General features: G+C 45.2%; 1 protein-coding gene across 2 annotated transcripts; it reads right to left on the minus strand.

The window, feature by feature from the left end:
- Nucleotides 1–3,285: 3,285 nt before the first annotated feature.
- On the minus strand, nt 3,286–6,063 carry LOC120969585 (homeobox protein knotted-1-like 2). 2 transcript variants are annotated; one of them, XM_073502953.1, is made up of 3 exons: nt 4,979–6,063; nt 4,747–4,880; nt 3,286–3,899 (listed from the first exon to the last, which is right to left on the minus strand). In XM_073502953.1, exon 1 carries the CDS (start codon nt 5,837–5,839, stop codon nt 5,534–5,536), a length of 306 nt encoding a protein of 101 aa, XP_073359054.1. In that variant the 5' UTR covers nt 5,840–6,063; the 3' UTR covers nt 3,286–3,899; nt 4,747–4,880; nt 4,979–5,533. The 2 variants fall into 2 exon arrangements, with proteins under 2 accessions (XP_073359054.1, XP_073359053.1); XM_073502952.1 differs by having other exon boundaries at nt 3,286–4,880.
- Between the last annotated feature and the right edge of the window lie 11,767 nt (nt 6,064–17,830).

Genomic DNA, 17,830 nt, shown 5'->3' on the forward strand with positions numbered 1-17,830 from the left:
AGGAGGAGAAAGAAAAAAGTAAAAAAAGCGGGAAACAAGTTGACCAGCTCGGGATGCAGAAGAAACAATCGATCCCCCGCTCATAGTGAAAGCCGGTCCGGAAGAGGACCCCGAGATCATAGCAGCTGCGGCAGCACTTGGATTGACTGTAGCGAGTGCCATGAAACAAGCGTCCGAGATGGGTTTGACTCTTCGTGCCTTCTTAGGCCTTGAGGATGCGCCAGTATGTGAGATAGCATTACAATATGTGCGGAATGGGCCTCTCGTCGAGCCTGCGCGGGAAAAGAGTCTACCACCACAAATGCGAAATCTGCTACGTTGGTACAAGCAATTCATAACATGGGCCGACAAAGAATATGTTTATGCGGATGTTACAGATGAGCATCACACCAAACGGTACTCTGTACAAGTTCATATGAGTGAATTGTTCCAGCTGTTCAATCTGCGCGACCTCGACAAATCTATGCTGAGTTGCTACGTTCTGTAAGTGATTTATTTCTACCTCATCTCGTTCTTCATTGCCTGCACTATATATATATATATTGTCCTAACTATATTGTTGCGTACGCTATTATGCAGATTGAAGATTTGGGAATGCAAAATAAGAAACATCCATGATGTTGGGTTCATTGACCCACATATCGTTAATGGACATGTGTTACAACATCACCCCGAAGACGTGGAGAAAGACTTGTACAAGTTTCTTAGAAAGCATCAACTCAAAAGTCATATTCTATTTCCTTACCATTTTGGGTGAGTGTTTCTCTCTTGTGCCCATTCTCTTTTGTTTACTCCATGCATGGTATGTCTAATCGATGAGTTATGCATGACTGTGCATGTAACGTGTCCGCAGGTTCCACTGAATTCTGCTAAATATTGAACTTCACACCTCCAGAGTTCTAATCATGGACTCTATGGATTCGGATCCAAAGCGTTGGGCCGACATGAGAAAAATGCTGCAAAAGTAATTATTTTCAATCATTTGAGCTCTATATCGATCGGTCTCTTTCGTTCATTTCCTAATATCAAGTAACTAATAACTCCCTTGTTCATTTAATTTTCTTTGCCCTGTAGGGTTTGGAGACGGTTCTCAGAAGAAATTGTCGGTGAATTCAAACATGAGCTAGATTTCAGAAGGTTAGTTAATGTGGATAAGTAGCCACCGGGGACCAATCTATGTGGATACTATGTTTGTGAGAACATCCGGAGACACACCTCTGAGCGGAAGGCATCGGATAGCGTGCGGAACGCGACGGATAACTTGCGGAGGAGGCTTAGTCCAGAAGCTCGCTTCCGACCAATTCAAGAAGAATTAGCAGGATTTTTCATGAGGGAAGTCATCAATCCTAAAGGAGAACACTATACCGAGGACGAAGAAATTTATATGCATACCCGAGATTGAAACTTATTCGAAGTTGTATATGGTCATCCATCCTAATTGTGTATGGAAACTTGTTCGAAGTTGTATATGGTCACCCGAGATTGAATATATATTATATATTCCTCTTGAATTCTTCTTGTTTGAAATTTCATATGCATGTATATAGTAGCGTAGAATATGTGTACTGAAACTTCATCAAAATTAAAATAAAACACAAAATAAAATATAAAAGAAATAAAACACTCCAAACTAGAAAGAAACCAGGTTTAGGGGGGCTAAAATCCTAAACCTGCGGAGGAGGCCTTTAGTCCCGGTTGGCCACGAGAACCGGGACTAAAGGTCCTCCGCCCCGACGGACCACTGGCGCCCACGTGGACGGGCCTTTAGTCCCGGTCAGCCACAAGAACCGGGACTATAAAGCCTTTAGCCGCGGTCCGTAAGAGGCGCGACTAAAGGAGGGTCTTTAGTCGCGCATATTTAGTCCCGGTTGCACAGCCGGGACTAAAGGCTGTTGCGAACCGGGACTAAAGGGCTTTTTTCTACCAGTGTAAAGAGCTTGCATGCACGTAATTGGCTAAAGTCCGGCCGTATTTTATCCCATCCCGCACGTCCATAGGATTGCTGGAGATACATTTTTTTTTTTTCGTTTTCGAGAAAGAAAAAAACAGCAACATTACACCATCGATGGCTATGGCTACGCGGCACTGGTCACTGTCACTGACTCACTGGCAGTCGTCCTCTGATGTGTTTTCTTTTGAACTTCTTGTTTTGGGACTAGTTCTTTAATGCTAGCTTTACGGTCTTGCAGTGAAAGATAAACCTATCTATACTACTCCTATATTTTGGATATGCCGTATGCGTAGCAGAGGAAGTATGATTTATTCATTCATCTAGCCACGGAACAGTCTTTTCTTACGAATTCCACAACATAAACCCAATACAAGAAAATCTGTGAGGTTCTAAATTGGTCTATTTTTTTTAGAAAAGGAGGATGTACCCCCGGCCTCTGCATCTGGACGATGCATATGCAGCCATAAATCTAAATTGGTCTATACACAAGAAGAGGGCACATCTTTGGCCCAGTTCGCAATTTTCTCCCCCAAGCCCTTACAAGCACCGTGAACCTATCCCAAATCCTTCCCTGATAAAGTTTCCAACACATCCAGAATTCAACCAGGTCTTCTTCTACTTATGCATCTTCTTCTTCCTGCCTTGTGGCCACACCACAATATCTAGGTACACTTGCTAAACGCGAAAGTGTCCTTCTGCTCCTGAGCTCAAATGAGCTTGGCGAACAATAAAATCGAAAGAAAGAAATCTGATTTTTTTTTTGTGACAAACATTGACCAAATTTTCAACTGCTTGCAAAAATTATTCATGAAATCACGTCCCCGTAAGGCGGGGAAACAAAACACAAAACCAGTGCTCCATAATGTGCTTTTGAAATTAGCATTTTCAAAGTATCCATTTTTTCCCACGCCTTCTAGGAATGTGATTCCATGACGAATTTTTATAAGCACTTAAAACTTTTGTCAATGTTTCTCACAAAAAAAATTGTTTTTTATTTTACTGTTCACCCGAGCTCATTGCACTACTAGGAAAAAAGCTACTAGCAGCGCAGCTAAAATGGCTACTAGCAGCGCGGGCGCTACAGCTAATAGTTAGTAGTAGCGTGGGTTAAACCCGCGCTGCTACTAAGTTTGTTAGTAGCAGCGTGTGCCACCCACGCTACTGCTATTTCGTACCCACGCTACTATAACGAAATAGTAGTAGCGTGTCTATAACACCAACGCTACTAGTATCCTAGATACTAGTAGCGAGCAGTTTTTTCCCACGCTACTACTAACTTATTAGAAATTAAAAAAAATAAAATTAATCAATTCCATTCTATCACACAATTGCCATATCTACTATCACAATTCCTCATTGTAAAGGCAACTCGTGTATAATTCATATCTTTTACATAAGTAAGAGAGTAAACACAATGTTGAGCGTGTCAGCTACCTACATAAGTGGTTCTTGCCATGCAAATTCAAAACTTTACCACTACTTCTAGAAGTCAGAGACTGAGACACGTTGTTATGGTCCGATCCAAAAATTGGCTCACTCGTCAATGCATGGCGCCTTCCTGGCCTGATCTCGCGGCCTGCAGCTGCAACGAAATACAACGAGCAGCCTCGACGAGCCACACTTGACCGATGACAGCCGCCGCCTTGAGTTGTGACGCCATCACGTCCCTCGCCCTAGCCCTCGGCTCAAGCAGGCCCCGGTCAATGTCGGCCTCGTGCCACGCCACCAGCTTTCTAGCAAATGCTCCCAACTATCTTCTCTCTGCATGGAGGGAGTTCACACCAACAAATCAGCAAGTTAAGAATAAAATGGCTACAAGAAAGAATGCAGAGCCTTGATCAACACCCAGGAGTCACGAGTAACTTAACTCGACAGTCTCGAAGCCATATATGACCCACTTGTCCTCGTCTCGAGCAAAGCAGACGTAGCGGTCATCAGCATAGCAGATCTGCAAGAGTTTGGATTGCAAGGTAGCATAAGATGGATGCTAAATTGCACTGCATTTGCAAAGAGTGACTATGCTTCCATATGTAAGCAGCCAAATTAAGTAACCAGATCATTAAACCAACCTTGCAATAGGCCTGTACTAATACTCAAAGCAACAGAAGAATAAACACACACACACACACACACACACAGGGAAGGAAAATAATGCAAAATATACTTGTGAGAGCAGCAGACTTTAAAAGGTCTAACCAGTTTACCTACATATGATACTTCTTCAACCGTTCAATCAATGGAACGTTTATAAAAAGAACTCAGCGACATAAGGATCACACAAGCTATTGATTCTTGCTGAAATTCTTCTGTCGAGTCTTCTAAATATCTTGATATAAGTGAAGTAGGCAGGAAAAAATATGCCACAGATAGGACCATTCAAAAACTTGCAAATATCTCTCCAACTCCAAGTACGAACCAACTCAGATATGATGTATCATAGTTTAAACCTTCTATCCACTTCTTTAGAAATAGAAGCAAAATGCCTTGTCAATATAACCTAGGCAATTTGAACCAGGTGACAACGCCATTTAACCATGATCCGTTTTGTTCCACAAAAATAAGAACCTTGCTTCAGTCTTAGAACAATACCAACTTGGCCTCCAGTAACAGTCAAGGAACAGTAAATAATTAGCAACACAACTTATAAAAGGTCATGAACGTCAACCAATACAAATAGCTCATTGCTTTTTCTCATTTCAGGATTACCTTAACATGAGAATTAAATGATAAAAGTATTTGTTCAGCTCCATTAACAATTCAATTTAGGAAAATAGAATAGTTTGCTGTGCACGTACCATGGAGGTGACAGCATACATAGCTGCAGAATGAGCACTTCTGCAAAAGAACTCAGTGTCAAGGGGAGACGTGATGCCAGCCAGAACTTCAGATAGTGCGTCCTGGCTTTCACTGCTACCCAGCCAGTTCAAAACTGCCAACATGATGAATATTTGTTGGTGTAAACTACTACAAGCTATGATGTATGAATAAAATAAAAGCCAACTTATAATTTGAGACAAGTAGCATTACCTATTGTAAAGAATTGTGGTGTGTTTGAAAGAAAGAGATCAATATTCTGCAGACTTCCACAATGATGTTGTGCCCACCCTATGGCCCCTGTCCTCAAGCCTTGGTTCTGTTCTTATATTGGACCACTAGGTAGCTGAACATGGCAGTAATATGCTCCAACAAAATTCAGCCAAGTTCAGAGATAACAAGGATGGGTAATAATCAAGGGATGAACTAGCATAGTAATACTCGCAGCTGAAGAAGCTAACTTTAACCAAATCCACCCGCGGGGATTAGCGAGTGCTAATCCCAGACGAGCTCAGGCGCAACCAATCAAACATGTTGTGTGCGTTCGGAAAAAAGGTAATCTGGCTACCCTGTTTGAAATCCCAATCCCAACACGAGCAGGGAAATTTCATCGCCGAATCCCATCCAATCCCGAATTTTTCGAACCGCACACGCACGCACGCCGCGTCAATCTACACATACTACAGCACGCGCGGAGCAGCCCGGCCCAGCCGACGCGGGGCGTCCGTACGCGGCCGTCGTGAGGCGAGGAGGCCTCGTAGTAGCAGCTCACCATGAAGAGGTCGAGCTCCTCGCCCCCGGAGGGCGCGGCGGCGGGGCGCGCGCGGCGATCTGCGTGTCGATGCGCAGGAGCTGGTCAACGGGGGTGGCGACGCGCAGGCAGGCGACGTGCGCCTCCAGCAGCCGCTCGTACGGCGGGTGCGCTTCGATGGCCGCCTTCTCCCTCTCCCACCCGCCGGGCGCGCCCGCGCCCAGGCCTGGCGCGAAGCCGCCGCCGGGGTTCCCCGCCGCCGCCGCCGGGTCCATCCCCAGCGCGGCCGCCGTGTGGTCCTGGTGGTGGTACTGGTACGCCATGGCCGGCCGATGATTCAGCAGGCATCCCCTCCCCGCGCGCGCAGGAGAGGAGAGGCGGGAGCTTCGTATTCGCTGCCTCGCTCCGAGTGGAGGAGGGAGAGGGCGGTGGCGGTGGCGGACGGGTGGTGCTTGGTGGGGACGGCGGGCGGCGGCGCCGGGGACTTGGGAAAAAGGAGAGGAAGAGCAGGCGGAGTGGTCAGGCGAGGCGGAGGGGAATTTGGGCTTTGGCCTCCGCGAGCTATATAGTAGTAGCGCTGGGTTTATACCCACGCTGCTACTGCGGCCTGTCGCGGGAGGGCACCATGAGGACTACATAGCAGTAGCGTGGGGTTCATACACCGCGTAACTACTATCAAGTTAGTAGTATTGTGGATTTATATCCCGCGCTACTACTACTGCTTGTTCCGGTAGGCACGGTGAAAACCACTTAGTATTAGCGTGGTTTTATACCCCGCGCTACTACTATCAACTTAGTAGTAGCGTGTTTTTCTTAACCGCGCTGCTGCTAAGATTCTGTGTATAAGGTTTTTTCTAGTAGTGTTGAGCTCGGGCTGAGAAACTCTATGTCTGCTAAACGCTGCTATAATTACCAAAAAGGGTTGCCCCCCGCTTTATATTATAAAGCACCATCACCAAGCATCCGACAACAACAAGGTTTGAAAATAAGAAGGGAAGAGAGCACAACTCATAGCAAGGGGAACAGGGAAGGTCTTTGCTGGGGGCACAACAGAACAAGCCCCAAAACAAACTAAGAAAACAACTACTAATCCGGCTCCGGAGGATGAGGTGGGGGCAGTGGAGCCATCGCAGCTACAGTGGAGCGAAGACCCATGATGATGGCGTCAATGTTGACCTGGTCGCACCGCTTGCTAAGTGGTCTCCATAGCTGTAAGAATCCACACAATTTGAAGACGGCGTCAGTCACACGATAGGGGATAATGTGCTCTATGACTAGCTTGTTGCGCATGTTCCAGAGGGTTCAGGCAAGGGCACCCATCACAACCCAAAGGGAGGGTCGCCTACTACACGGGAAACTAAGGATTTCCTGGAAAGTGTCTGGGAGGTTATCATGGCGCCAAGTCCCTCCCACAACTTCCCGGAAACAAGTCCATAGGAATCCCACTGCCGGGCATCGGAAGAAGATGTGGTTGGTGTCTTCGGGATTCCACATAGAGGGCATAAGCCATCATCCGGGCCATTACGTTTAAGAATCTCAGTGCCCGAGGGCAGTCGACCACACACCCATTGCCACAAGAAGATACGGATCTTCAATGGCAGTTTAATATCCCAAAGCACCGTGAGCTCGGTAGGGCCTGGCGTAGCTACCATGGCGTGGTATAGAGATTTCATGGTAAACACGCCGTGTGGGTCGAGGTGCGACGCAATGGAATCTGGTTCAAGGGAGGGAGTGTGCAAGGCTATGCACTCTGGTAGCTCCTCCCATTGCTCCTGTTCACGCACCTCGAAGGTGTAGCGGAAAGAAATAGCGCCCAAATTATCCAAAGCGGCGCTCATCGTCAGGTGAGGGCGAGTGCAAATCAAAAACAGCACAAAGAACCGCTCGGCGAACGGTCTTGCTCCAGACCATCAATCCACCCAAATAGAGTGTTGCTACCGGATCCCACGGTAATTGATGTTCCAATCCGAAGGACCGGCATCAATTGGGTTATGGACTGCCAAAACCGGGATCCTCCCACTCTAGTGGCGAACGCCAGCGGTTGCCCGCGAAGATATTTCGCACGAATGATATCTAGCTATAGCCCTCCATTACCCGTTCCAATACGCCATAACCATTTCGCAAGGAGGGTGATGTTCATCCGTTTGATGGAGATTACCCGAAGGCCACTTTGGTCCTTGGGTTTGCAGATCTCAGATCACTTGACCATGTGGTATTTCTATTTACCATCTTCTCCAGCCTAGAACACTACTAGGAAAAAGGCTATAGCTGATATGGACATTAATGACGCACCATTAGTGTTCTCATTACTAATGGCGCACCAGACATACAGTGTGTCATTACTAGCAATTTTTTTTATTTTTCCAAAACTATTAATAGCGCATCAGGGCACAGTGCGCCATTAATAGCAATTTTCTTTATTTTTTCAAAACTAGTAATGGCACACCAGGGTACAGTGCGCCATTACTAGTTCAAACAAGTAATGGCGCACGACAATCAAGGTGCGCCACTACTAACAATTATATTTTTTGTTTGTTTTGCAAAACTAGTAATGATATTTCTTCTGTTCTAGTCCTCATGAATATTTATTTATGTGTTTATTCTGGTATTGAATTTCTAACTCACAAAACGTATTGAATTTGTTAATATTTTTTGAACTCATGAATATTTTTAAATTTCATGGGCACTTTTTGAATTCATGAATATTTTTTCAAATCATAGTCTTCATTTCTCGATTGTATTTAAATTGTAGTTTTCATATTCATAAATGTTTTCTAAAAAATTATTAGATGCAACTAAAAATCCAAAAAAAAAATCAAATAACAAATTTGATGATATTTTTTCATATTCATATTTTTTCATGAATGTTTTGAAATCTGATGATATTTTTCCACATTCATAAATGTTTTTAAATTTGATCGTCATTTTCTAAATAATTATTAGATGTAACTAAAAATTACTAATGGCGCACCGCTAGGTGGTGCGCCATTGCTATAAAAAAAAGTTACTAATGGCGCACCGCTAGGTGGTGCGCCATTGCTATCCCCCCCACTAAAATCCCCAATCCCCAATCTCACATCTCTCTCAGCCCCCCACTGCGCGCCGCTGCCCCGACCCACTGCGCCCCCGCCCCCGCGCCCCCGCCGCGTCCCTCTCCCCATCCTCCCGTTCCTCCCCCTTCCGCCCCCGACCCCACCCCGACACGTCTCCGTCTCCATGCCGTCGAGCACCGAAGCAGGCCGGAGAAGTCCAGCACGAGCGTCTACGTCGTCTCCGTCGGATACGTCGACGAACCGGACCGGAGCCGAGCCGAGGAGCACCGCAAACCCGCCACCGAGCCCTTCTTCCACCTCGGATTCCGCCGCCTCTCCTTCAAGTCCGTCCGGCCTGCTGCTCCTAATCCACCGCCGGGCCTTCGTGTGCCTCCGCGGTGAGCTCCCCTCGCTTCCCCTCTTTTGTTTTCCCTCGTCCCGAGCGCTGTAGACCCCTCGCGCACCCGCTCGCCTGCGCGTACCGCCCGCGCTGGCCGCGTCCACCCTGCCGCTCCCGAACTATTTGGAGGATGACAAGTTTCCCATGTTATAGAAACTTTTAGAAATTGCCATGGCAATTGCTCCAGAAATTCGCCATGACAAGTACTCATAGCAATTCTATCCATCGCAAACTACTCATAGAAAATACTGCCATGGCAACTACTACAGAATTTTGCCATGGCAATTACTCCAGAATTTGGCCATGTCAAAAACTCATAGAGATTCTATCCATGGCAACTACTCATAGCAAAGTCTGCCATGGCAACATAAAAACATTCAGTTTGCCATGGTACTTGAAATAAGTTTGACATGTTGTGGAAATTTCAGAATTTGCCATGTTTTACATTTGCCGTGTTTTTAGCTAAGAGCAATCCTACATTTGCCATGTGACCATGGTCCCAAGATTTGCCATGGCAAAAGATTGTAGCTGTGTAAACAAAAAAAAGTGTGATAGCTCAAAAAATGAGATCTGAACCTACTGCACAAAAATTCAGTTATGTATCAAGGTGGCAAAATGTTTGTTTGTTCTGTAAAATAGCATGGCAAATTTTTATCTAAGAGTTTGTTCTATTTGTATTTATCTAAAGATTAGCATGGAAATTTTCTACATGGCACAATCTTTCAGCATGGCAAAATATAGGATGATAGCATCCTAATTTTTTCATATGGAAAAAATGAAGAAAAGCATCAACTTATACCTGAGGAAAAAATCTGAAGCTAGTGACAGCGCAGTGGCCACGCTTCTACTCTCCCTATATAAGCGTTGACACATTGGCACCCTTTTGATCTGACAATAGCATTAATAGGTGGAGACTGTTTAATACCGGGGTCCTATTGTTTTAGTTCATGACAACTCTTGCGTTTGGTATTGTTGACTTATGTCTCTGCCCGTGACTCTGTTTTGCATACGGGCTGTTTTGTTGTTTGTTCGATCGAAAGAAAAAAAATGTTCCTTGATGCGTTCCAGACACTAGAATAGGATCCACCATAGAACAGACCAGACTCCATCTTGCATTGGCTGGTGAACTCCTCGATCTGTTGTTAGTCCTTATCTGCATTTTCCCACATTGTTCATGTATCTGATCCACCATTGCTTGTACTAGTTTGTCAAGAATACAGGTCTGTATAGCACAGAGAGCACCACAAGTTAAACACCTCAATCTGTTAGTATTTGTCTGCATTTTCTCACATTCTTCTTGTACCTGATCCAGTATTGCTTGTAGTGGTTTGTCCAAAATGTTGAATGATACTGCCTGGAGATGCATATATTGTTTCACCTCTTCACAGGCCAACGTATTTTCCATGTTCTGATGGAGGCCTTTTTTTTAACACTGGGCTTTGCCACCTGTTGTTTGTCTTGTAAATAGCATTGGACAGAGATTTAAGCAAGTAGCACATTGCCTTGTCCACCTGGGATAATGATTTTGCAGGTACCCCGAGAGGCCCTTGAGTTTGCAGGAATGTCGATTAACTTCCGTTCCGGCAAATTCGGGTACTCCATATGTCCTATTTTTAGCAAAGGTCATGCTGAAATTTTCCGTGAATTTTAGCATGATTTTGCTAAAAATAGGACATATGGGGTACTTGTGACTAATGCATGGGCTGGGGTATCTAAGTACTTAATTAAGTAGGATCAACTACCTCTTGTGTTATACATATAGAAGTGTGATATCAACTCATAGTTATTACTAATGTCAGTTGCTCGTCATCGATAAACCCTAATAGGGTAGGAAAGAGGAACCACTCATCCTAACAATTTGCTCTCAAAATTACCACTTCACTTCTTACTACTGAAAATCTTAGACCATCTCCATTCACCAATAGCTCAAACCAGTTCGAAGGGCGTGTTTTCACCACACTGTGGATTTTCATAAGTTTTGAATTATGAACGTAGGAAATGTCGTCATCGGACGACGAAAGTCTCCCGGGGGAGTGCGGCTGGTGCCACGACGATCGAGGTCTGTGCGACAGGCCTCACCTGGACGATGATCGGCGCTTCAGCATTAAGCTCGAGGAGACCTTCGAAGTTGAAAGGGTATGCAACGACGACAAGTGTTTTTTTCATAATTAAGCATGACTTCAACTATTTCAACGTGTAATTTTCATCTTTTACAATTCGAGTATAGCTTATCCTATGCCATGCAAGACGCTATGTCTTGGAGAGGATGGATTTTGAAGACCATGAAAATTATGAAACAAACAAAATTCACCTAAGGACTCATCATGATGTGGATTTTGAAGTAAATCTGTATAATTCTGGGAGCGTAACCCATTTTGGTTGCAAAAATTGGGAAGCATTTTGCAAGATGTATGGTTTTGATGAGGGTATGCTTGTCACCATGGATCTTGGTGATCCTGACATCGACCAAGACAATATGGACATTTGGTCCTTGTTGATACGCCTCCAGTTCTACCGCTATGTGAGTTTCTCAAACATAGTTAATTATTAACTAATTTATATTGTTCATTTCAAAATAGTTGACAGCTTATTTCCATTGACAGCTTATTTTGATTGTTCGAACAATGTGCGGAACATGGTAGACAAAACCCACTACACCGATGGCTCCGAGTTAACTTATCAGGAGAAAAATCATCTGGTCGGATTTTTTACTGATCTTGAGAATTACAATATCTATTGTAAAACCCCTCAACATTATGGGCAATACGTGCCACTAGTGCACGTGTTGAACTACGGTAACTACTATGGAGATACCCTAGTAAGATTTTCTACTATTACGACATTCGTGCATCTTTTGCATACTTCTACAACTAGTACATCATTGCTAACTATGAAGTTATTACTATGTTTTTCAACAGAGAATCCCGACGGATTGTGTGCCTCATTTGATGTATGAGTATGGTAGCCTTCATATTTTGAACATACAACCAGGTCATCCTACGAATCTCAACTGTCCATACCGGATTTCTAAAAGAAGTGGAGACATGCTAATCAGAGAATGGAAAAAAGGTATGGACAGTCGTAAGGAGGTTCTTGGAAGCAAAAGGAAGCGCCGCGCAAGAATTGGAGACAGGATGATCTCCATTCTCCATAATAGAGAGTCAGGGTCTATATTGTTTTATGCTATTTTACCTTAAATAGGGTATTTAGGTCCTGCCTAATACTGATGATCATGTGCTAAGAACAATTAAGTAGGGTTGGTTCGATGACTATCAGGATGATGATCGTATGACTTGTTATTAATAACGAGTACAAGTTGTATGATGATGATTAGTACGACTTGTTAGGATTAGTATTACTTTCGACAAACTCGCTACTCGCGGTCTCGAGACTTGTAACGTTCTAACTTTGTTCGGTCTTTTGAATTCAGAGACTAATATGATGAATTGTATTCGGAGACTAATCTTCTATTGTATTTGATGAATCTGCTGTTTATATGTTGTGCTGTCTATATTCTGTGCAGTAATATATTTTGTAACCTGTGCAAATATCAGAAAAGAAAAAAAATAATTCCTAATATTCATACTAGTGGCGCACCATACAGCACATTAGTGGCACACTGCTATAAAAAATACTAGTGGTGCATTATCTGTTAGTGCGCCATTAGTAACCCAGAGCACAAGGTAAATATGGCCCCCTGGGAGGCATACTAATGGCGCACCGTGTGACTTACTAATGGCGCACTGCCTGGTGCGCCACTATAGTATGGTATACTAATGGTGCACGGGTGCGCCATTAGTATATGTTACTAGTGGCATGATGATAGTGGCGCACCTGTATTGCGCCATTAATGGCCAAAACTGGTGCGCCACTAATAAGCCTTTTCCTAGTAGTGGAAGAACCGGGATAGGTATTTCGCGATCTCCTGATGAAGGGATTCCTACAAACTATAGAATCCCATGAGGTACATCAGTAAACTGGTAAGGGAGGAGTTCATAAGAACCACCCTGGCCGCCTTGGAGAGCCACCGCCCCTACCAAGGCTCCACCCTGTGCTGGAGCTTGGAAACTACGGGACGGAGATCCTTCACTTGAAGGCGGACATCACTAATCGGCATGCCGAGGTAGGTCGTTGGGAAGGAACGCTGCTATAATTCGCTCCCTCGGTCCCTCCCTCCTTGCTTTTGAACCTCTACAGCTCATAGCGACACGACGCAATGGCGTCCATGATGGTCAGGAACACGCTCTCCTCCCATATGGTGTCCTTGATGTAGCCAAGAGCACGAGATCGAAAATCTAAAACTAAGCATTCACAGTTGGTACTTAGCTAAAATAAAACATATCGAGTGCTTTAAATTTGCCGAAACGGAAATGAATCAACATGCCGGCAAAACATAGGCCACTCGGAGGTGTTCCACGCAAAATCATGTATCATGGGCACACACATTCATCGCTACATCAATGACCACACACATTCATCGGTACATCATCCCGGCCCAGCTGAACCGTGATCTCTTTATTGCCACCAAAGCTCACTTCAACTTGGCGGTAGCTGACAGTACCCATGCATGCAACACAACCTACCTAACGAACAACCGACCGACTGAATCGCACCTCGGACACACATTTTTTTTACCAAATTGTACACACTAGTGTACGAAGTATATGTACTCTATCCAAACTCGCATATTTTGGTAGTTCTTTCTTCTATCCTCATGTTTAACAATGAATTCACATGGTATGGTCACATATTAATACTACTGCATGCCAACATTTGAAAAAAATTACTACAAGCCAACATTTGAAAAAATAAAATCAATACTACAAGCCAACATTTGAAAAAAAATGAAGCTGCTACTCTCCGGCGGCGGCAACGTGGGAGGGAGGGAGCGGGCAGAGGCGACGTGGGAGGGAGGAAGACGGCAGCGGCGGCGATGTGGGAGGGAGTGTGGGCAAGAGGAGTGGAGGAAGGGGAGGAAGCGGAGGAAGGAGGGAGGAGGGGGCAACGGCAGGAGGTGGACCGACGACGGGCGACTGTGGCGGCGGGAGGAGGAGTGACGGCGAGAGAGAAAGAGTGAGGAGAGGGGAGTGAGGAACGGGCAGTAAGAGTATAAGAGGGTGCTGGGCTTAGTAGTAGTGCTGGGCACTGGCCAGCGCTACTACTAGCCCATTAGTTGTAGCGTGGGGCGTGTTGCTAGCGCTGCTACTAAGTGGGGCCCACCAGCTAAACTCGTGTATCCATAGCAGTAGTGCCGGACCTATGCCCCGCGCTGCTACTATCTTATTAGCTGTAGCGCAGGTTTTAGACCCAACGCTGCAGCCCCCTGGGGCACTGTGGGGACCGCTTAGAAGTAGCGCGGGGTCACTGTGCCAGCGCTACTGCTAAAGTTTACCTGCATCGCGGTATTTCACCCCGCGCTACTACTACTTACTAATAGCGCAGACCCTTTATGCGGCGCTGCTATTAGGTGGCTGCCAATAGGTTTTTTTTCTAGTTGTGAGGTGGTCGGATGAATGATGAGAGCGAGTAGGGGCCCGTCTCTTGCACTCCCCTACCACGTGGATCATAGCATTAGGCTGCATCAATAAATGAGAGGGCTCCTATATCGATCCTCGGAGCAGCAGCACACTAACGCAACCGTTAGTAATTCACAGTTGGTTTTTTTTAGCGAGGGAGAGGCCTATGTTTTGCCGGAATGTTGATTCATTTCCGTTTCGGCAAATTTAAAGCACTCGATATGTTTTATTTTAGCGAAGGTCGTGCCGAAATTTTTTATGCACGACTTGTGCTATCAAGTGCCCTACCCTAGGAGTAACTAGGAGTACCTATACTGGGAAAACGATAACAGAAAGAAAACATTGCCACAACAGCGAAAAGAGATGATCTATGAAAATGCTGCCACATGTATGAAAAATCATGGTCCATTTGTTTTGTGTGCATCCTGTTATATATAACGTTGATCGATGCTTAGGGTTAAATTCCAGTCTGATGGGACTCCCTGTGTGGTAGATCGATGTTCTTGGTGGAACGATCCCGACTGTTGTCCTGGGGGGGGTCGTTTCTCCTTCTTTTTCTTGTGCTAGACCTTTTGGTAACACTAGGGGAAGGAGGCGAACGGGCACCAACGATCACTTAGATTAGTTTTAGAGTAGGGTTTAGTTACAAATGGTCCAAATTGTAATGAATTTTGTCTGATTTATATGAAAAGTGTTTGAATTATAATGAGTGTGCTCCGGTTTATATGGAAACCCACCGTGCTTGCATGAATTTTGTCGTGTTAATTGAAACCCGGCTTATTGTATGCCGGCAGCGTTGGATGACCGGCTCCCGCATTCTTGTTCGTGGGCTGTCCGCGGACAGATGCGAGAGAGAATTTGCGGGTCAGTGTTGAAGATGCACTTATCCTTCTATCTCAACGGTGCTTTCATCCACTCGTTCCCCATGCAGCCATCCCCTTTCCTTGTGTTCATTAATGCAGGCGCAGCCATCAGTTGTCCCCGAGCATATCGTACGATCTCTCATCTCCTAACGGTTGCCCCCGAGCATATCGTACCATCTCTCATCTCCTACCGTCATTCGCACCATAGAGTGCAAGTAGTTAGTCGACGTCTCCGTCCTCCTCCTTCTCCTCCCTAAACGTGGCTAGGTCATTGGAATGTAGCCTTCTACCTTTGGCTCTGTGAAGACATTGGACGAGCTGCCGTTCGAGCTCTTGTGCATCGCCCTCGCCCCGATGTCGGCCGTGACAGCCGAGTGGTGCTGTAACAGCGACGGTCACCTGCTACAATTATAGAGGACGTGCTGATAATGGCGACGTCCCATGCCTCAACCCGGCAACAAGCGGAGCTACAAACCAGGGCTGATGCCTGATTGTGTCAATAAAGCTGCAACAGGTGTTGTTGAAAGCTACATATGGCACCAGAGGAAAGCTACGAACCGGTAACATGGGGAGATGCGACTAATGCGATGGAATGACAGATATATTCTCCAACGGTTGTAACCGGCATTGACAAAAGTTGCAACCGTCCACGAGGAAAGCTGTGACCAGTGGCAGATGAAGCTACAATGAGCTAGATTTTATTGGGTTGCAACTAGCGCACTGCAGATCTGGATCGACACACGAGATGTTGCAAGCTTAGTGACCACATGCTAGAACCAACAAGCTTATTTGCTGGACCCAGCAGAGACAGAGTTGCGACGAGGCTGCTACTTGAGTCAGCAGGCTGCTACTGCCAATGCACGGAGATGCAACGACGTTTTCTACAAGTGATCGCGATCGGTGCGCCGATGGCGACGGTTATTTGTTACCATACACGGTGATGGTTCGACCGGCCCCGGTGGATGCCGAGAGGCCACGGGACAGCGAGTTAGTGGTGCTGTGTATGTGTGTCGGTGAAAAGCTATGACTGGTGTGGCGCGATGCTATGAAGGGTGAGGTGAGAAGCTGCGATGGTGGTGCAAGAGTTGTGATGATGGCGGCGGCGGTGAGCGTGGTTGTCGTCACTAGTAGAAAAGGGCCATTTGTCTCGGTTCATAAGGCCCATCTGTCCCGGTTGGGGAACCGGGACTAAAGGGTCGTTACTAATGCCCTAGGCCTTTAGTGCCGGTTCTTATACCAACTGGGACAGATGGGCCTCCACGTGGCCGCTCCGGCGAGCCCAGGTAGGAGGGCCTTTGGTCCCGGTTGGTAGCACCAACCGGGACCAATAAGCTTCCACGCGTCAGCATTTCAGGGGCTGTTTTTTTTTCTGAAAGGAGTTGGTTTAGGGGTTTTGGGGGTTAATTTAGGTTGTTATAGGTAGCTAATAGAGAGATGTGTCTTCTCTTATCTCCGTGCTACTGCTACTGCTATGCCTAAACATAACTTAGATTGAAGTGAGGCAACATGTGGTGCATGTCGAAAGTAATACTAATCCTAACTTGATCAAGTTTGGATTGTACTACTTTCGACATGCACCACATGCATGTTGCCTTCACTTCAATCCAATCCATGTTCATTTCACCCACAGATATATAATAACTCTTCATGCTCGCATCATGCATCATCATAATAACAAGTCCTACTAATCATCATCATACAACTTCTACTCGTTATTAATAACAAGTCATATGATCATCATCCTGATAGTCATGGAACTAACCCTACTTAATTGTTTTTAGCACATGATCATCAGTATTATAAAGGACCTAAATACCCTATTTAAGGTAAAATAGCATAAAACAATATAGACCCCGACTCTCCATTATGGAGAATGGAGATCATCCTGTCTCCAATTCTTGCGCGGCGCTTCCTTTTGCTTCCAAGAACCTCCTTACGACTGTCCATACATTTTTTCCATTCTCTGATTAGCATGTCTCCATTTCTTTTAGAAATCCGGTAAGGACTGTTGAGATTCGTAGGATGACCTGGATATATGTTCAAAACACGAAGGCTGCCATTCTGATACATCAAATGAGGCACACAATCCTCTGGGATTCTCTGTTGAAAAACATAGTAATAACTTCATAGTTAGCAATGATGTACTAGTTTTAGAAGTATGCAACAGATGCACGGATGTCGTAATAGTAAAAAATCTTACCATGGTATCTCCATGGTAGTTACCGTAGTTCAACACGTGCACTAGTGGCATGTATTGACCATAATGTTGAGGAGTTTGATTGTAGATATTGTAATTCTCAAGATCAGTACAAAATACGACCAGATGATTTTTCTCCTGATAAGTTAACTCGGAGCCATCGGTGTAGTGGGTTTTGTCTACCATGTTCTGCACATTGTTTGAACAATCAAAATAAGCTGTCAATGGAAATAAGCTGTCAACTATTTTGAAATAAACAATATAAATTAGTTAATGATTAACTATGTTTGAGAAATTCACATAGCG

Source organism: Aegilops tauschii, chromosome 7, assembly GCF_002575655.3.
Source record: "Aegilops tauschii subsp. strangulata cultivar AL8/78 chromosome 7, Aet v6.0, whole genome shotgun sequence".
Taxonomy (NCBI): domain Eukaryota; kingdom Viridiplantae; phylum Streptophyta; class Magnoliopsida; order Poales; family Poaceae; genus Aegilops; species Aegilops tauschii.

Coding starts and splice junctions, on each gene's coding strand:
- LOC120969585 (XM_073502953.1), bottom strand. CDS start 5,839: ATGGCGTACCAGTACCACCACCAGGACCACACGGCGGCCGCGCTGGGG.